The 22,128-nt window shown below is 31.9% G+C and overlaps 2 protein-coding genes across 2 annotated transcripts; both read right to left on the minus strand.

The window, feature by feature from the left end:
* Positions 1-3,065: 3,065 nt before the first annotated feature.
* On the minus strand, positions 3,066-9,654 carry LOC105783284 (protein POLLEN DEFECTIVE IN GUIDANCE 1). The gene is made up of 13 exons (XM_012608650.2): positions 9,603-9,654; positions 8,816-9,438; positions 7,715-7,866; positions 7,301-7,404; positions 6,800-6,888; positions 6,538-6,611; positions 5,561-5,711; positions 5,305-5,472; positions 4,798-4,895; positions 4,562-4,684; positions 4,273-4,341; positions 3,686-3,908; positions 3,066-3,606 (listed from the first exon to the last, which is right to left on the minus strand). The coding sequence occupies exons 1-12, from the start codon at positions 9,644-9,646 to the stop codon at positions 3,702-3,704; spliced, it is 1,902 nt and encodes a 633-aa protein (XP_012464104.1). The 5' UTR covers positions 9,647-9,654; the 3' UTR covers positions 3,066-3,606; positions 3,686-3,701.
* A 3,534-nt stretch (positions 9,655-13,188) lies between these two features.
* LOC105784232 (U-box domain-containing protein 21) lies at positions 13,189-14,801 on the minus strand. The gene has a single exon (XM_012610047.2). The coding sequence runs from the start codon at positions 14,688-14,690 to the stop codon at positions 13,356-13,358; it is 1,335 nt and encodes a 444-aa protein (XP_012465501.2). The 5' UTR covers positions 14,691-14,801; the 3' UTR covers positions 13,189-13,355.
* Between the last annotated feature and the right edge of the window lie 7,327 nt (positions 14,802-22,128).

Genomic DNA, 22,128 nt, shown 5'->3' on the forward strand with positions numbered 1-22,128 from the left:
AACCCACCTATAATTTAAATTTTAAAATGTGCTGATTAAGTCTTTAAAGTATCGATATCATATCAATTAAGTCCTTTTATTCAACACTAACTTGAAGGTTAAATATCAGTTCAAATCTGAAGTGGAGCACATTTAAAACACGTATATACAATTTTAAACTTGTGTTTACCTACTATATGAACAGTTTAAATTTGCCTATTAAAAGAAAACAAATCAAAATTTAGGAAGCTTATTTTTTTGACATACCAAATACAAATTGTTCATGTAATAGATGCATACATGTTTAAAATTTGATCCACGTGTTCCAAATATTCTCCGCATTAAATTACAGCTATGATTTATCGTTCAAGTTGACATCCAAGCTAACAAAAGGACATGATTAATATATATATTACATTATACTAGTATTTTGAAGACTCAATTAAAATATTTTGAAATTTAGAGACTAACGTGTAAAGTATCATCATAGTTTGGGGACCAATGACGTGATTAGCTCTTTAAAAAGAAAAAGAAAACTTCGATTTAAGGTGTTAAGTCACGACTTGAATAAATAACAAATATTAATATCTAAAATGTTTTCGATAATTTTTAGAGCATGTTAACTTATATATTATTCAAATAATTAAAAATTCATAACTGTAATATAGATATATATCCGTATTAGATGTATTTTATTAATATAAAATACTAAATACGATTCAAAACTATAACTTCCAAAAATTTCATGTGATGGTTTGATGATCAAATGTATTTATTACCCTAAGTATGGTCTAGATTCAAATTATACTATTTAAATCGATGTTTAAATTTTACCTTATTATTATTATTAAAAAAAACCATAACTTCCAAAAATAAAAGCAACCAAGTTTTTGGTTTGGTCTAAAACAAACTTTTAAAAGAGATTTGGATGCCCAAATCACTTTTTTTTTTTTTTGTTAAGTTTTGCTTTAGCTGAAAAAAAAAAAGCTTCTTAAGGACTTTTAAAAAAAATGCTTAACAAACTATTTTATGACGTCATAAAATTTAGGCTAAATGTTGAATATGAATCTAAACCTTTCAAAGCCCCCTTTGTAGTAATCAAAAATTTGAGAGTGATGAAATAAAGATTAAAAGTTTTCGAATTTACTCATAAAGATCAAATTTTTATATATTTATAAAGAAAAGGGTAAACTACAACCATGGTCACTTTTGTTTACCTTAGGTTACGTTTTAGTCACTTATGTTTGAAACATTACGTTTTAGTCATTTACGTTATCATGTTGTAACATTTTAGTTACTGAGCCATTAATAGTCGTTAATGGTGTAATGGTAAGCTGACATGGCACGTTAAATCATCATTTCAAACAAAATTTTAGGTTAAATTATACAATTGATTCCCATATTTTTTTCGTTTTAAGTAATTTAATTTTTTTTTCTTTTATGTTCTTTAAACTTTCCTCTTTTTTTCCATTCTCATTTGTTTCTCCCTCTGTTTTCATACATTTCCCATTTCTTTTAACATATTAGGAAGTCGAATTGGCAAAAAAAAAAAGAAATAGGAAGTCGATTGTCATCATTTGCCTATAACCAAAACCCTATAACCAAAACCCATAAACCCATACCATGCTTCTTTCTTCACTACCAATTCGACTTCCTAGTATGTTAAAAGAAATAAAGAATGTAGAAAAACAGAGGGAGAAGCAGCAGAGAATGGAAAAAAAAAAGAAAAAAAAAAGAAAGTTAACAGAACATAAAAGAATTAAATTGCTCAAAACGAAAAATTATGGGGACCAATTGTATAATTTAACCTAAAGTTTTTGTTTGAAATGATGATTTAACGTGTCACGTCAGCTTACCATTACACCATTAACGACAATTAACGGCTCAGTGACTAAAATGTTACAACACGATAACGTAAGTGACTAAAATGTAACATTTCAAACAAAAGTGACCATGGATGTAGTTTTCCCTAAAGAAAAACTTATTAATAATTATGTAATAAATGTTTACTTTTTATAATTATTAAATTTATAATTATATGATTATTTTAATTATTTATTTAATAATTATTTGAAATAGGAATGAAAAGAAAAAAAAGATATATTTGTAAAATGAGGTTTCATCGAAATAACTAAACTCATTTACCTTCAGTGGAAAATTCATCCTCCAAGGTCTAAAAACACGCGGACCTTAGATTAGTCAAACAAAACTTTGCACGACAATCGAGGGAAAAATTGTACTAAAACGCACCAAACGGAACCTTACTCAATAGGGCTAAGGTTTATTGTACTTGTGTTGTTGTTCTTTAGCTATAATGGTGTAAAAAGAATGAACCATAGATACGATTTCCCTTAGAGTCATGGTTATTGAACATAATAATTTTGTTATATATGTTTTATTGGTCATTAAATGTAAAATGGTTTTTCCTTAGTCCTTATTTGAGCAAGTGCATTAATTTTTATTTATATGACAGTTTTGAACCCAAATTCAGAATTGTTTGAATAGTTTTTGACTGTTACGTTTTGATGCAAAATTTGCACAACGCATTGGGGATTGTCCATGTGAATCGTAATCACCCACATTATTGAGGGTGAGGAGTTACAGAAATTCCGACGAGTTGCTTCCCTTCAATTAAATTATGAATACTACTGGGTGGCCAGTTGCTACTAAACTCAGTCACCCTCTGCAGATCAATTCACATTGGTTAATCTAGTACATGTTGATAAGAAATGGTCCCCTTCCCTCCGTTAAATACATGACCTGCACAAGGAAGTCGGGACCATAATACGCTACTTCCTTGAACTCACCCTTGTCAAATCAACTTTCATTTTAAACACCCGTCTATTCACATATGGAGTCTGGCTGCTATTATAATTACTTTGCAAAATTCTAGGGCCACTTTGATGATATGATTCCACCTCCCTTCCTACTCATAGCCCCTGCATCACCTTTGTCTACATTATTATTATTATTATTATTATTATCCACGCTTACTTCGTCCGGAACTTGGGAAACCCACGCATATATATTATATCTATTATATAAATATAAAATCCTTAAAAACATGAAAAATAACACAACCCAAGTTATCAAATATGCACCTACATTTTATATTGGAGTTGTTCTCAACGTGCAAGTATCCCTGCCTACTACATTTATCCCAAAATATGATCCTACATAGACCTTTTCTTTAAACCTCCAAATATATGGATAAATATTGAAAGAAAAAGATACTCTCGCAACCCGAGTTCAAATAACATGTTATCATTGTGATTACATAAGACTCGGACGATAAGGGGGGTAATGCCACAAGTGATTAGCATAAGTAGATATAAGATCATTTTATTCCAACTCTTAAAAGTCGGACTCGTTTCTGAACAAGACTTGAAGTAGACGCGAAGGAATGCATTTGGGGAGTAGGGAGGGATAGTAATACTTAAACCTTTGTATAAAGAGCAATAACTCTCGCAAGCCAACAATTTCATCAGTCTCTACAAAATTGGAGGGTAAACCAAAGACCCATGTATATATAAAACCCCAGTATCAAGACTAGACAATATCCTCTTTTGGTGTGGACTGTGGTATCTCATGTATATGTTACATCCTGCTGCCTGTTTCACGAATAATCTGAGCGGTTTTTCATATATTTCCCATTTAGGATAAGAAGCACCAAATTAATGCAATAGAACTTTTCTATGATATTCACCTTTTATTGTTCTGAATCAGTCGAAGTGAAGATGGTGTTTTCTTTTACGACACCTATTAACATACCAAGTTGCATGTTTCTGTAGGCCCATCCCGATCATTACTTTTAGGCTTGTGAGCATGACATAGGTTACTGAAATCAAGAAAATGATCCAAAAAAGTCTCCACGGCAAGGGGCTGTATGGGAGGTGAGCAGCATATACTGGAGTCAGCACTCGAATGACCTTAAGAAACAAAACCAAGAAAATAATAATTAATTTGAAATACTTCTGTAATGAGCATCTTTTTAAAGCAAGAAATTCAACATAGAGAATACTGGTCAACCAGAAATTGAACAATATCTTTTTTTAATATGGTTAATTTCGTGCTTTTCCCTCACATTTTACTGCCTAGCATCTAATACATTCCAAAACCAATATCTTATCACTTCCATTGAACTGTATAACCGATGAACATCTGTCAGCTTTTTCCCCATGACATTATTTGCAATTTTTTCCCAATGTAAACAATAAACAAAATGAAGGAAAAGGGGGAGAGTGGAGGAAGGAGCAAAGAAAACAATTGAACAAAGTATTAACCGGTTCTTACCACACAAGCTGGAGCAAGAGGAACAAAAGTGAGATTTTTCTTGCTGTCTTCAGTTTGCATATTTAAAGTCTGAAAATGTTGGCATCGTGTTACTTTAAAAGTTAATAAAACAAGTTAAAAGAAGATTTTTTACCCTATCAATAAAACAGCTAATTAACGAAAGGGAAAAGAAAAAGTACAAGGGAGGGAAATATGGCAAAAGAAATGATATACAAGAATAACTTTTGTTCCCAAAATGACAGGTTTGGGGGAGATTTATCAAGAATCCATCACTTAAAGAAGCATGTACCTGCTTGCAGAGACCTTCAAGAAATTCCGAGTATTCAATGGGCTTTATACCATTGAATTTGGCAAGGAATGAATGTTTTATGATATCAATTAACATTTCACAAAAGAAAACCACAAATGCATTCTGCAGAGTTCATAAAGGAAATCATGAGCAAGCCATACAAAGTCCTGTAAAGTACTTATGATAAGAAAATATCTGCAAACATAGAGTACCATGATTTTTTATGGTGTACTTACAAAAAGAAAGCTTTCAAACCAAGGACCCTGAGCTTCCAAAATATTTTGAGCTAATACGAATAAGAGAAATGCTGAAATGTGGAATCTCTCTACTGAATCTGATAGGGAAAATAATTCAATAGTTTATATTTGAACAAAAAGACCACAGAGATTAGCAACATGACAAAAAGAAAATGCAGACAAACAATGCAGATAATATGTTTCTAATAATGATTTATTTTCCATGAGTTCCTTGTGGAACTGGTATGTGCTCAAGTTGGTTATTATACACTAACTAATACATGGATTGTGCTTCTTGTTCTTTCTAACTAATATTTCAATTAGTATGGCAGTAAAATGAACATGAAAGGAAAATGTTGTCAATATTTCCCTAGAGATAAATAAAAACCATGATCAGGAAAATGTTACAGTGATGGCTCTTTTTGCAGTTTAAATTCAGCAAGTGTCCAAATTATGATCAGGCAGTCACAAATGCTATAAAAAGAAATGCACAAAGGAACAACTCACCTGCATATGCGAGATTGTGGATGTTATCCTTGCTAAAGCGCTTAAAGACATTGCTTTTTATCTCAGCAAAGTTGTTGGATACCAGCAAAGCAAATAGTGCGTTATTATGAGCAACGATGCAAGTTGATAAAGCAATTGCCTGAGCTAATAAAATAAAAGAATGAAGAAGTAATAATAGTCAAAGAAACAAATTGAACAAGAATATTTAAGAGGGGGGCGGAGAGAGAGAGAGAACATTGCTTAAATATAAGGATATTTGAGAAAGCCATAGCCAATGCTTGGTCAGAAACAAATCTACGGATCCAGAATTTCATGTTTTCCTGAGAGCAAGTTGCTAGTCCTTCTGCAGAATTAAATAGGGTTTCAAACACATCTCCACCAAAACTTTGGCATAATTTATCAATTATCTGCACATGGACACAAAAAACAGTGTTACATAGAATTCAGCCAGAATACCAGCCAAAATATACAAGCAAAATTCAGTGGAATCAAAGCGGATGACAGAAGAACACACACTAGTTTCTTATGGTAGAAAAAGATCCTACAACAGATGTATAAAATAAATGAAACCATAAACGTCATTTAACAGTCATGGATCCAGAAGAATATCTCTAGAAGACTATCTAATATTTAAATATTCCAGATGAAAAGATCTTATTTAAGCATAAGCAGGCATGCTAAGCAAGCTCCAAATCCTTGACCTTAATCCCTTGCTTTGAGATAGCCTTCACATAGAAGTTCTGTATTTCTCCCTCGGAAAAGAAATTTCCCAACTCACAACTTTAAAAATAAACAACTGTTTTGACAAAAGTCACTTATCAAGTTCAATGACTAAAAGGCTGGAAGCTAAAATTTCTCATTTTCAATATGTTAAAGAACATTTGCTTCTCAACATGTAGAAACATGTCACTCTCTATCCCTTCCCAAGGTTTTCCAAGTCTTATCATCATGTTCCATTGACCACCTTAGCAGCTGCCTATCCACTAAAGTTGGGTGTCTCATTACTAGAAATACCAATGTGAGCTCCAATTATAGACACCACTGAGGTACCACGTTGTAATCACCATGAGTCTATTAGGCTCTAGCATTACTAGAGTGGAAGACAAAAAAATCAGTAGATAGCTTAATTCACAGTAAATATTGAGCCTCTGATATAAGCTCTTAAATGCATGCACATCATTGAATCACTCAAAGTAATTGAAAAAGTATTCAGGTTCAGCTGTTCATTCTCACCTCCAACACATTGTAGATCATATAGAGTTTGATTGTTCCTTGACCACGAATCATGTGATATATTAGACTGATATCTGGGAAGACAAAAACTAAAATTAGAGAATAAAACCACATATGAAAACAGTATTACTTGTTAAACTCTCTCAGTCCATTAGTGGTAGAGCACTAATTAAGCCTCAAAATCTTAACAAGCACCAATGATATGGATATTTTTAATGATCGTCTATTACAAACATACAGGCAGTGATATGTCCTGCCATACCTGTTTGGCCCAGGAGAATGACTCCACATGCTAGAACAAGAAAGCAGCCAAAATCACACAGCTCTGCTGCAGAAAGCCTCTTGAACTGCCTGCCACAAACATGGTTAGGTTATTTTGCAATCATTGCAAGACACAATAACTGCAGGATGTGCCAAAAAAGAAGAATATGATGATTTCATATATGGCCTGAAAGAAACAAATGTTGGTAAAACAAAAGAAGCATAAGGAGAAATAATATTTTTTTGTGCACGAACTCTAAAAATGATGCCAGACATTATGCCAGCCTTATTGAAACTTCCAAAAGAAAGCATGAGTCGTAATTCTAATAGAATCCTTCTACTACTTCAACGAAAAACTTAAAAGAGAAAAGGCAGAATTGTTTCGACATAAATTCGCCACAAGCATGGGGATGCAAATCATATGAACCAAAGTATGTATAAATCTGAGTGTGTGAGTGTGTGTGTGTGTGTGTGTGTGTATACAATATATATAATAGCTAACCTTGCAGTCAGGAACCTCCAAAGCTTAATCAGAATCCTTGTTGGCATGATAGTTAACAAGGACAGAAATGCATCAAAGCAGACAAAGAATCCAACATCTATAAGCTGAAATAAGATTGCCGCACTTGAGAATGTTTCAAAAAAAAAACAATGTTACAACAAAATAAATCAATTTGATTAAGCAATCCACAAGAAATAGAACAATAATTCAGCATTTTAACAAAAATAGAGTAGACATAGTTACCAGATGAGGCAAAAAGAAAAATCCAAGAAACAATGAATATAGTAAGTGCACGCAAACTTGTTACTGATAATGTGATGAGGTACAGGTAGAGATTACCAACAAATCCATCTATTCTTTTTCTTTTTGACTCTCCTATTTTATCCACATCAAAGAAGGGAAAGCTAATATTACCACTTCACATCTCCATGGCAAGCGGAAGATAGTATCATACACTCGCTCTCGTTCTTTCTCACTACCAAGTGTTGTGGTCCTCCGCAATGAATTTCCACTATACATTTCATCCAAAAAGTACTTTGCCGGTGATTTGTGCACTGCATAAAGATCTGAAATGCATAAAATCAAAATAAGAATATGTCTTAAACTTACATTTACATGAAACATAACTGAAATAAACAAGAGAATGCAGATATAATATAATGCTCAGTTTCGCTAAATATACGCTCAATCAGCCCCAATTTAAGGTCAGAATTCTTTTATATCTTAACTCTATAGAAAATTCTGCCAACTAGTTAGACTATATGTGAAAAATCCTAACTTCCTGGATCCAACATAACTTTTACATGATTCTGTCGGTGTAGGCTCCGAAACTATAGAAGGGGGTTAAAACTTTAATATATATATATATACACATATGCACTAGGCAATAAACATAAATATAGCAGTGCAGCATGCAAAAACCTCAGCCATATGAGTCATGCATATGTAGCTTTCCCTTTCTAGTTATGTAAATTATGACGCACAGTTTTGCTACAAGTTTGTTGTTAAATATGCCAACAGAACTATGCCTCACTCACAAGAACTACTCGAGGTCAAGCCTTGCAAATTTCTGGATTTGACTCAACTAGGGTTTATGAAGAGGCTTGGTGGACATCAGACCTTGTGTTCTAAAAACTCTAGAACGGAAAGAACCACTTTAGTGAATTATACTTATTACATTAAAAATTAATACATTATATTCAATAAAAATCTCCTTATCAGAGTTCCAAGCCATCAATTATGATCATGTCAACAACTAGTAATACTAACATATGAGTGACACTCTACCATCAACCATGATCGCTGATATAGCCAATTCATTGTAATAATAGTCTTCTTGAATTCTTAATTGCCTCTCTTGAATAGATTAGAAAACACTGATTAAAGTCAACATTTGAGCATTCTATTTATATTCGTCCATATCTCTTCTACCATGTTCCATGCACCAAAACACATTTCCATAAAATGTTCAATAGAAAGATGTTTATAAAAGAACGGAGATGCATAAACGCTCACAATTAGGATCCTCAGACATAAGCCGCTTCCAATCCAAAGACTCAGCTGTGTCCAACTTATTCGCCACGTTCCCATTAACCACGGGCTGAGGCTGTGCCGGGGGTAACGGCTCCTTCGAACCATTCATCTCCGCACGATCCTCTTCCGCCCTGGACGCCACCGCTGCCATCTCCTCTCCTCCGCCAATGACATTCCGCTGCCTCAATTCCCCAAAACCACAAACATTTTGACACACGCTTTCCTCCACAACCACAACGCTCGCGCTGCCAACGCAACTGATCCTGTTAACGTTCCCGTTATCTCTGATCCCATAATTCTCGGAAGTCGACTCCACTAAGGTACCACTGCTATCGTTCCCACACTGTTCCGCCACCGGATCTTCCGAAATTACCGGGGAATCAGCTATAGCCTCCTTCCTCTTCTTCTGTTTCTTCTTCTTCCGACTATTGCGGGACGGCTTAGCGACGCCGCTTTGGAGTCCGATTGGATCTGAAGTCGACCGATACAACAAAGATCGGTCATCTTCTTCTAAAGATCTAGTTTTGCCTAAAATCTCGAAAGAGAGCTTTCTATTACCTGACGATCTCAACGCCATGGTGGCTATGCAATCATCTGAGAGAAATCTAGAAAAGGAACAAACAAAAAATATATAAATAACAAAAATTTGAAAAAAATGAAGATTTTTGTTTAATTAATTATTTTGTTTGTTTGGATTTGGTTTATTTTTACGTTGAATGGAGGAAGTGGGAACTCTCAAGTTTTTTTTTGGCTTCCCATTTGGTTTCACCTTTCAAGGTAATGTGTTTGATGATGTTCCACCTCACGAGCCATTGGCGCCAGTGACGACCTTGGTCAAATCACCTTCTTACACGTAATATCTTTCTTTCCTTAATAGAATATCACCTTTACCTTAATTACTGTTTACCACCTCAACTTTCAAATTTTAGTTTAATTAGTCCTTCGTATGTAAAAACTATCACAACCGTCTTGTATGACAATCTGGCTGTGGTGAATACTATTTTAGAATTTTTATGGACATTTTTAAAATCTATTGAATTTTTAATACTTTTTAAAAAGGAAGCAGAAGAGAATAAAAATAAAGAAAAATGAAAGTTAAAAGAACATAAAAGAAAAAATTAAATTGCTCAAAATGAAAAAATATAGTGACCGATTGTATAAATTGACCTAAAATTGAAATAATGATTTAACGTGTCACATCAACTTACCGTTACATCGTTAATGGCTCAATGACTAAAATGTTAACGTAAATGATTAAAATATAACTTGAGATAAACAATAATGACTACTTTGATAGATTACCCTTTTATAAATTGAAGATCAATAATAAAAATAAAAGAGCCAAAGTGACTAACAAAAATATTAGAGACTTAAAAATATCACATAAGTGCATGTATTCTTCAGAAATTTAAATTTTAGTCTTTGTACTTTTATTTTTCGAATAATGATTCGAATCTAGGTCTTTATTAGGGTATATGAGCATCCGATCAATAGGTCTCAACTTGGATTCTTATTTTTAAAAATTTAGTCTCTACTTATCAAAATTCAAATTTTAGGTCTATTAACATTGTTAAAACTATTTTATTAAATTTAGGTTTATTACAACGTTATTTTTTAGTCACATGCCTACCAAGTGAGTTTTTTTTACTTCAACAAATTTAACAAAAAATAATAGTTTAAGAATTTGACCTTAATTTAGAAATCTAAAAATAAAGGGACTAAATTCTTATAAATAAATATATAATGACTAAATTTCAAATTTGTTAAAATTACAGGGACTTATGACACATTTTAACCAAATTATTATTATTCCTTAATTAATAATCGATCAGGCTTTAAAGAAATGGATGGTTCATTATTCTTTATGATAGCAGATTTCATGATATCTATTATAGGATACTATATATATATATATAAGCAAAGGCCTTCCTTAGATGACACATGTCTCACTTTTTCTTTTCTTTTCTTTTTCATTATATAACAAAATGGTCAAATATCATTTTGGTCCCTCTATTGTGCCTATGATTAAGATTTAATCTTTATTTTTAATTTCTTAAATAATTTGGTCCTTATATTTTATAATATTATCAATTAGTCCAAATAATTAATATTATAGGATAAAATCATAACTATACATGAACTTTAATTTTGTGCAATTATACACTTTAAACTTTAATTTTAGTTCAAATGTATACAAAACCTTTGATTTTGATTCAATTGTACGCATTAGAAGAAATGAATACATCAATTTTTTTATATTGTACAAGTAAAATTATATGTAATATGTAAACACAAAATGGTGTTATATCGATAATGATGTTAGTGGTTTGTGAAAATTGAATAAAAATCAAGATGTCATTTATAAAATTGCACGAAAATCAAAGTTCATGTATAACATTGCACATTAAATCAAGTTCATATGTAATCTTGAGATTTATCACTAATATTATTGACTACTCAAATTAAAATTTTACATTATTTTTTAAAATAAAGTGCTATTCTAATAACAAAGTATTTTCTTTTAAATCCACATTAAATACCAAAATTATTAATCGTGCTAATTATTTGAACTAACTAATATCATAGTTTTTTTTCCTCTCTTTTTTCAATCATTATAAAATAATGATAAATTTTCGTTTCAATCTATTTATTATACTCACAATATTTATTCTTTATATTTTAATTTGATATAACATGATCATCTATTTTTATGTGATAATTTTTACTATCATAGCCCAGAAAATGTTTTTTTTTTTAAATTTCGTAAGGCACCAATCGGAGCAAACCCAATAAATAATTCTTCGTATCCTGTAGACCTATTAAAGTGATAGACGTTGGTCATAGTTTTAAAACTACTTCATACCCAAAATAACGATTGAACCCTCAACCACTAATAAAAACTTGAGAGAACCTTACTCTATAATCATCATTTTATTGGTAAGGGGTTAAGGGCATACATATACAATTAACAAAGTTGGTAGCAATGCATCTCGATTAGATCTTTTGTCTCACAAAATGATAATCGATCTCTATATGTTTAGCTCTCTAATGAAACATTGGATTTGAAGGGATATATAGTGCGGTTTGGTTATTATATATTAACTTCATTGGGCTAGCAACCTCTTATATCAACTCTTGAAGCAACTGCTGTAACTAGATTAGCTCACAAGTGGCTAGGCTCATTTCTCGATATTCCACTTCTACACTTGGTCTTACCACAACATGTTTTTTTGCTTTTCCACGAAATTAAATTACTATCAAAGAGAACACAATATCCTGAAGTGGAACATCTAAATATCCAATCACCTATGAATTCCCATGATCTTCATATAACATACCTTCTTCATGAGAATTTTTTATGTGCCAAAGAATACACATTGTCGCATTCTAGTGACTATCACAAAGACTCTGAAGGAATTGACTAATTACACTCACTGCAAGGAGATACTCGGTCGAGTGATGATAAGATAATTAAATTTCCAACCAATCATCGATATTGACTAAGATCTTTTAAAGACTTTCCTTGGTCTGTAACAAGTTTGACATTAGGATCCACTGGTCTATAATTTAACATCCCTATTTCCTCCAAAATATTCGAAGCATATTTTTACTGGGAAATAATAATACTTATTTTAGATTGAGTAATCTCAACACAAAGAAAGTATTTCATCTTTGTCTGAATATGATCCAAAAGATGTTGCTCGAGACGTGACATACCTTAATGACCATCTTCTATAATATCAATGTCATTAACATATGTAACAAAATAGATACACTTGCTGTGACTGTTGTGATGATAAAAAAACTAAATGATCTGTTTCACTTCGTTTCATCCCAAACTCCTTAACAACAGCTCGAAAATAGATGATTTTAGCTTTAGAAAAAAATTTTAAAAAAAGGTATTGCTTGGATTGTTTTCCATCTTGTGTGTGCTTATTTTCTTTAAAAACGAAGTGTTGAGAACGAAAAAATAAAAAGGTATATAATTTTCATGATATCACCAAGTTTCCACCAAATTTGAATGAGACGATTGCATTATAAATAAATATTGTGTTTATAATAAGAAATAAAGAACGTTTTATTTATATGTATATATATATATTAAAGTTTCTTATTCAAGTTTGGTCAGTCCAGTTTAAAGACTACTTTCATTATTTAAATAATAATATGTAAAACAAAATTTATAATCAAATTTTAAAAAAAATTATAAGTCTGGCTAGTGGCTAGTAACCCAAACCTCTAAACAAAGTGCAGAGGCAAAGTCATTGGTGCTATGGGTAGCTGACACACCTTCTTTGGGGCGGCTTTACATTCATTAAAAAATGACTTAATTAAATCAAGACAAGGACTCGAAATGGCAAACCCACTTTGAACACTTTTCTATAGGCCTTGTATTGACCAGTTTGCTTCAGCAAAGAAACAGGATGAAAAAGAAAAGAATAATGGGAACTATGTACTTCAATCTATGTCTTTTGTACATTGAATTGTAATCTGTAAAATTATAACCAAAACTTTTTTTTCCCTAAAAAGGCCTTTTGAGACCCTTGAAATGGTCTATGGGATCAACACATTCTATTTTGCTCCTGTAAGGGTTTAACATTTTCAACAAGTCTGAAACTCTGTCCTTTGTCTTCTCCACACAACCAAGCTGTAATAGCAGCAACAGCTTTTGAAAAGCCCCCACTTGGAGTGCTTCAATAAGGACTCCACCATCTTCCTTTTTCTCGTTCTTGCAAAGCTTCCATAAAATGGAGACAGAAAACTCGGTGGCCATGGTTGAAACCCTGAGGATTTTCTTGACCAAAACCGGCATCGTCAAGGCATTCTTGCAGGCCATTTCTCTGCCTTGTTCGGTGTCGAAGATTCCATCTAGGACACCCAAGGCTTTCTCGCACATTCCCCTTTCGGCGTCCACGAGCATTTCTAGCAGCAATGGGACTATGCCTAGGTTTACAAGTTTATTACCCACTTGTTTTTCGTTACCATAGGATGTGATCATATGGTAAATGATGGTTAACGATGCTTTTGTTGATGCTGAGCAAATTGGGCTTTTGATAAGCTTCAATAATGCTTCAATGGCGCCTTCCATCTCTGATAACTGATTCAGTATTTTTCTTTGATCTTCCATTGATGAAACGAGCTCCTTCAAGGCCAAAACTGCATTTCGTCTCCTAGACAAGTCTCCGCTGCTTAAAAACCTTATCAAACAATGCATGGCTGAAGCTGATCCTAAGAAACCCTTGGCCTCACCATCGAGAGGGAACATTATTACAAGAGCCGATAATATCTCCTCCAAGACCGAGACGTTTTCGTCGAAAGCCGCCATGGAAAACGCCGCGAACGCTTCCGATAAAACATTGCCTGTCCCATTACTCACAATGCACCGCTTGTTACGTTCACTCTCTTTGGCCAATGACTTGACCTTCGCCACCAAATCTAGGCACCGTGACCCATCTTGCTTCTTACAAGCGACGTCGATTTTCGAAAGAATCTCTGAAACCTCCATGGAACTAACAGGAACACGAGGCGTGGGGATTCTTTCGATCCCGTGGGATCGATTCTCGACGCACCAATCTTGGATTTTTTTCCTTATGATGTGGTTGGGGATGGGTTCGAGACTCCTTAACACTCGATTGGTAAGAGGACAAGTGAAATTCCCGGCTTCGATCCATTTCTCGATGTTGGGTCGATCATACGTTATACCTGAAGATAACGTGACGGGGTCTTTCATCAAGTCCAACGATATCGGACACCTGAAATCTCTAGGAATCGAAAGCTCCATTTCACCATTTTCATTCCTTGCCTGCTCTTTCCCCGCACGCTTACCAGCTCTTCTCTTTCTCCAGGAAGAAATCATCCTCGGAAAAAAATATACTTTTTCTTTCTTCTTGTTTGGTTTCAATGAAAAAAGAAATGTTGGGTTTTCTTTTTTGTTGTTGTTGTTGTTGAATGAAGTAGAAATTGATTGAGAAATTAGCATATGTGTGCGTATATATATATGGTGATGACATAAGGTTGTTCAACGTGTAAGACCTGAAGAAAATACTAAAAAAAATCTAAAAAGAAGAATGAATGAGAAAAGGTTTGAATATTTGACCTTTGAATTTGATAAATACAAATTGAAACGGTAAAAGGGGTTAGAACTCGGTGAAGACAAATAATGTTGGCGGATTCTTAGAATAGATCAAAACTTTGAACCTCATTGTACGAGTCGCTGGATTGACTCCCTCCACCCGTCGCTCGTTCCTGGTCCAGCCATGTGACCGTGACTTTCTCTTTTTCCTATTTAATACATCTAAATTTAATAATTTCATGACTTAATCCAACCATGGGCGTAGTCGGATCGATCCCGTAAAATGAAAAATTTTTCATTTAGACTTTTTAAGATTTTTGAAAACTTAAATTAGTAAAGATAAAATTATACTTTTAACCCTTAAAATGATAAAAAATAATTTAATTTATTAAAAATTATAAAGATACGAGTTATTCAAATAATGAAATCGTATTTTTACAATCATAAAAATTAAAATTTAATTTCGACCCCTAAATTTTTTTTTACCTTTGCCCTGAATCCAACCTCGTCTTAAACACTTTTAACAAACAATATTTTTATTATATTTATATAAAATCTTTAAAACTTGATCATACAATACTATAGTTTGAAAATCTCATGATTCAAACTAAGGAAACATTAATTATTACACCAAGATAGAAGTGTTCATAATCCAGATTGCTTTGAGTTAAATTTGTTTATTGTTCAAAAATACAATATATAAATATAATTTTATATTAATATTTATATACAATTAGATGAACTGTTTGGAGGGGCCAAATCCGGGCTTGAAATTTTTTTTAAAATGTTATGTCAAATAGAGGTGTTTATGGGCCGGGTTAGGATGGGTTCGGGCCGTGCCCAAAAAAAATTTAGCCTGTGTCTTAGGCCTGAGATTGGCCCGGCCCAAAATATGGGCCTGAAATTTTGTCCAAGCCAGGTCCAGGAAAAATTCTTAAGCCTGAGCCCGGTCCGGCCCATTTTTTAATAAACACCAAAAATTTATTTTAAAAATAAAAAATATATATTTATTATATTCGGTCCAGGCCGGGTCGGGCCCGGGTAAAAAAAGTAGTGCCCGAGGCCCAACCCATTTTCTAAAAGGGCCTCTTTTTTTGCCCAAATTCATATTTTGAGCGGGCCATCGGGCCGGTCGTGGTCGCCCGGCCCATGAACATCTCTAATGTCAATTAAGTTTTTCTTTTGAAATTTTATATTCAAGTTTTACATATATAAATTACGAGTGAGCTAAATTATTAAATTAATATTTATAATGATTAATTTTGATGACAAATATTAATACGATTGTAATGTAAATTAAAAAAAGACCATGTCGTAATTATGTTATGTTAAAATATGATTAATGATTGGGTGTTTTATTAAGATTTGGGGTCTGCGTTTCCACATTTGCATGGACCTAACGCGTCCTAAACGCGCATGCAAATTGCGGAGGAAATTGACATCGTTTATAATATGATTCACTATCCAATAATTTACGCGTTACCAAATTTATAGAAATACGGCGTTTGGGCCTCGTGTGGGGATTCTGGGGATAATTAATCTTGTAATGAAACGCGTAACAGTTAGCAAAGCGTTTTGCCCCCCTGACTACGCGTCTCCTAAAAAATATTTCTACTTTTAGTCTTGATCAAAAATATCATAAAAATTATTTCTTTTTTTAGTTTTCTTAGTAACCAAGTCATTTTCTAAATATTTTTTCAATTTTTATTTTGTGAAAAATAATTTAATTAATGAAAAGAAAAATGGCATATTAATTAATCTCTCTGATTTTTTTTTTTTACATTTTCTAAAACTGTATTTGAGTAGAATTTACCAAGCCATTTGCTTATTATCTTTTATTTTGCTTAGCGACGTTGTCAACTTTTGGGCTAGCTATCGCCCGCCTTCTTCCTCTTCCATCAACCATTTTTTTTCTTCTTCTCATTCATTACACATGTCTTCTCTCTTTTTAGTTTGCAAATCTATTTTGTGTGTATCTTTACTGTCTTCACAAGTTTTGATGGTCAGATAACGGTGTTTGTTCTTCGCTAAAACTCCACCAACCATCAGTAGTTTTTCTTGGAAAATGGGTGGCTCTTCGTCAACTTCTTAATTTGTTTCTATTTTGAGAGTATTTCAAAATAATAAATGATTTCACGGGTTGATTTGGACTCGTGTTGTCTTAAGTTTTATATATTTTTTGTTTGTTTTTCCATTGTTTAATAAATCTTCAGTTTTAGAAGTTTTTGTCTGCTCTTGTAGCACGTTTTTTTAGTCTTACTTATGCATGTAATCTTAGTTGTACAAGTGGTTTTAGGAATGAATTTGTTGTTGTCCTCTCTAGTTTGGTGAATACTCGATTCTTTTGTCGATTTTTGCTCGCCGTTTTGGACCATCCGAAGCTGATTTCCTTATCGTATTAAAAATTTGGAATCACTCCAGAGATGTCGTGCTTAAGTTGTGACAAAGCCAATTGTCAATGTGTTGTAATGTTCTATTAATGCTGAGGCTAAAGCCTTTGTTGTGTCGATGGAGCTTGTCATTCGCCATCTACGACGAGCGTTCGCGCTTTAAAAAAAAATTTATTTGAACAATTCAAAAAAATTACTTTAATTAGTTTAAATATTTTTATTTAAATATTTCCAAAAAGTACATTTTGGAAATCTATCTTTCAAGAAATAAATAAACTTGTATTTTGAAAATTTAAGAAAATTCCACTCCTATAAATATAAATTAAAATAGTTTTACATATTATAATAGCTTATGGTAAGATTAATATTTTAACAATTTAAAATTTATCGATATATTTATATAAATTATACATGTAAAGTTTTGAATTAATCGATATCTCAATCATATCAATCGAGAATGTCGTCAGTATGAAGATATATTTAATAATTTATAATTTTTTATATGAAAAAATAATTTCTCACATTATATTTACTTAAAATTCAATTCGATTTCTATAAATAGAATAAGAAATAAATTACCAAGTTAATCGTAGAAATTGTATGATATATATATATTCATATATGGCTGGAAATTAAAGAGCACAAAATTAGGGAGAAATGCATGGGAGGCAGATTGTCAGAGAAAAACGAACTACTTTATAGTTGCCAGTGCATGCATGCACGACTTTGATAAACACGTAGCGTGGTCATCACGAAGGAAATTACATAAAGTAAAAAAAAAACGAAATGTTTGATGGATTCGATTAAAAAATTATTAAGTATTCATGATAAATAATTTAATAATACAAGTTTAGTTCAATCTATTTGTTTAGTCCAGATCAAATGGCCCGATCTATTATTTTGAACGGATATCTCCATCAAATTAACTAGTTTGATTCGATTTCAAAATAAAATGGAAGGCAATGCATTTATAGGTTAAAGCTAGGTCAGATTTGGGTCGACTTTGTATTTGTTTGAGTTTGACTCGACTTAAAATATGACAATCAAAATTTACTCTAATTTATCTATATTTCTAAATTATGTTCAACAATTAGAGCGATATTATTTTACGTTTACGTTTGGTAGAAATATTATTTTCACGCCATGTTCTACTATAAGTTAGCAATAAACTAATTTCAATTAGTAATTTTAGCCACTCATATGGCTGGTTTTGCGAAAGGAAACTACTAAAATAACTTTACAAATTATAAATAAATTATATTATTATTACGGTACTTTTTCTAAATTAAATTTTTAAAAGCACTTTTCAACTACTGACAGTAATACTAAACTACTCCTGCTATCATTTATAGCTTCAAATCTAAAACCTTTTTTGAAAAATAATGAGAAACAAAACTTAAATCTTTCTAAACCTAACCTATAAAGCTATATTTATTATCCAAATCCAAGGCTAACATCCAACCCAAACCACTCATTCTATATCCTATATCCATACCCAAACCATTAATCAATCCAACATTTTTCTTTGAAACAATGGATTATTATTATTAATCTACATTGAAAGCTGGCCCCAAAAATAGTGAAATCGTATTTTATTTTCTTCAAAATCATAAAATTGAAAATTTTAAAAAAATTCCCCTAAAAAAATTACAATTCAATTTAGCCCTCGATATAAAACTTATTCTTTCACCCTATTTAGAACACGATAGATTAATGAATTGAAAGTTGGGAATTTTATTATTAAATTAAATAACAGGAGAACTTCGTGTGTTGACTTGATGGTTAAGGTGTTCATCATTCCAGATGTGATTTGAGTTTGAGTCATGTTAGCTGTGTTGCTGATAGGGCATTACCCTCCTCTTATAATTCAATTATAAGGGGTGATAGTTATAGTATCATGTAAAAGTATAGTTATTTTGTTACATAAATAACTATGGATTATGGTATTTGATGGTGCAATTATTGCTTGAACAGTACGGAGTAATCGAATGAAAGTGTAATAATTATGGATAGTAATTACACAAAATTCTTTTTTTCTAAATGTGTTTGGCTTATAGAGTGTAATTACAATATTGTAATTTCCTATGTCGTGCTTGGTAGGACAAATTGTAATTATACAGTTACATAATTTATAATTTTAAAAATATTAATTACTATAATATTAGAATGATAAAATAATTTTAAACGAGTAACAAAACTTAAAATTGAATCATCATATATATTATATTAATCTAAAAAGTAGTTGATAATACGATTACTAAAAAATAGCAAGAAAAATAAACATCATATGCGCTTTTATCTACTTGTTCTATTGCATATTCGTTGGATTATCTCCTCTTTAATATTTAATATATTCTCCTTATCATCATTTGTTAGTTCTTGACTGAGTTCATCATCGTCGGAATTTGAATTTGTGTCATTAAGGTTATCAAGATCTCCTTCTTTTATTTACTCTTCGAAGTATGAATCATCTCAATTCCACCTATTATTGAGTTATGAAATATGCAGCATGCTACTACATATGATCTAACTTTGTTTTTTTATGCTATATATAATGGTTATGTTGTTAATATGAGAAATGTTTTTTTAGAATAACAAATGTCTTCTCAACCACATTTCAAATTAGCCTTGAATGTCTCAAATAAAAGAATTCGTGAGTTGTCTATAGTACTTGTGTCTGACACCATTTTCTCAAATAGTACACCTCATGATATGGTGCAAAAAAAAAACCATTTTCTATGCATAATTAACATCAACCTTATAATATTTAAGTTCACGTTCCAAATAGTTTATAGTTTTGATTATAAACCTTATATAAACTTAATTTGAGGGGGGAACCTTATAAATTCTCACCTCCTGAAAATTGTAATTAGGGTGTTCCAATTACATCCAATTTTGTGAGACCCACAAACGAACTACATTTTGCATATTTCTTTTGAAAAAGTCAACCTTCCCTCCGTATATATTGATGCAAAGTCAAATAAAAAAAAGGTGTTAGTAATGTAAATGCTAATCAACTCCGCAAAATATGGCAATAACAAAGGGTTAGAAAACCCATTTTGGAAGTAAAATCTTTCATATTGCTTTTTTTTTTTGTTATCAATTTTTAAAAAAAAAATATTTAATTGATATTTTTTTAATAATATTGGGGTGGAGAGAGAAGTTAACAAAAATTGAAATTATCTATATTATATATAATATTTTTATTGAATTAATATCATAAATAAACTCGACACGGTTACTTAAAAAGCTCTTTTTCTATGAAAATGATTTTACTAATGCATAAAATCATAACATCAAATAATAACTTACAGGAAACCCCAAAACATAAAAGGAAATATAAATTGGCCGATTGAGTCTTGGTTTGATTGACATGAATATTACTGTCAGATCCGATCTTAGGGGTCGTGGTGCGACTGTCAATGGCCCAAAAAACTTTTAAGGGTCTAAAAATTTTTTTACCAACTGTTAAGGAACCTAAAACCTCATTTTATTATTTCGCCTAGGCCCAAAAAATGTCAAGAACGGGCATGAGTGTTACCAGTACAGGAAGATATGTGTTCAAATGTGCTGAAACGTATTATACTTCTACTTAATGGTTGAGTAAATTCTAAATATTATATCAAAAAGAGCAAATATAATCGGAACTTATAATAAAATTGTTTAAAAATGATAATAAAAAACATAAATTGAAAACACAAAGCAAATCCAATCAATCTACCAATAAATTTCGAGTCGTGAAGAGAGGTTACAAAAATGAAAAAAAAGAAGAACAAAATGGAGTAAGGCCAAGGCACGTGGCATTGAAAGAGATTGAAGTACATAATTAAACGTGACCACAAGTAAGCACCAATCATATTCCAGCTCACATTTAGACCCACGAACACACCTCACATGCACTCTCTCTATCACAATTTCTGTACTTCCAAACCAAACCCTCTTTTAATCTAACTTCCTTCCCACGTTATCTTTGGAAAAAAAAAAACTACCCCTTTTATTGCGGCTTATAATTCCAAAAAGAAAAACAAATTATGGGTAAATTTTTTTGAATATGTTTATATAATTTAAAGAAATTATAAACTATAATTTTTTTTAACAATCTCATTATAGGTTTAGATTAAATCCACTATAAATAGGGGAATAATGCGTTTTAACGCACTCGAAACCACATCCTCATGTATTGAGGACGATATCCATGCCAATTGAGCTAATACTCAATTAACAATACCCACTAGAAAATACTCTAAAAATTTGTTTATAATTTAATGGGTAAACTATAAAAATAGTCACTTTTGTTTGCCTCAGATTACATTTTAGTCACTTACGTTATCGTTTTGTTACGAAGTGATCACTCTACCGTTAAGCTCCATTACCTCCCTAACGGCGGTCCTACGAGGGAGTCCAAATGGGTTTTAAATGCCAACTTAGATATCCTACGTGGCAGTTTAAATTAAATTTATTTAATTAAAAACATATTTTCATCTTAGCAACTGGACATCCAAGTTAGTATTTAAAACTCATTTGGACTGCCACGTAGGACCGTTGTCAGGGAGGTAACGGTAGAGTGACCACTTCGTAACAAAACGATAATGTAAGCGACTAAAACGTAAAACTTTAAATATGAATAACTAAAATATAATCTGAGACAAATAAAAGTGACTAATTTTATAGTTTACCCTGATTTAATTGGATAAGCTTGAGCATCCCTTATAGGATTGATGGGACAATCCACTATCCCTTCGGCTTTACTATTATTTCCCTTTTGGGATGCGAAAATGAAATCATTTGATGCCCATATCCCTTATCTCAAAGGACTCCAATCTCATTATTTT

This window comes from Gossypium raimondii, chromosome 13 (genome assembly GCF_025698545.1).
Source record: "Gossypium raimondii isolate GPD5lz chromosome 13, ASM2569854v1, whole genome shotgun sequence".
Classification (NCBI taxonomy): domain Eukaryota; kingdom Viridiplantae; phylum Streptophyta; class Magnoliopsida; order Malvales; family Malvaceae; genus Gossypium; species Gossypium raimondii.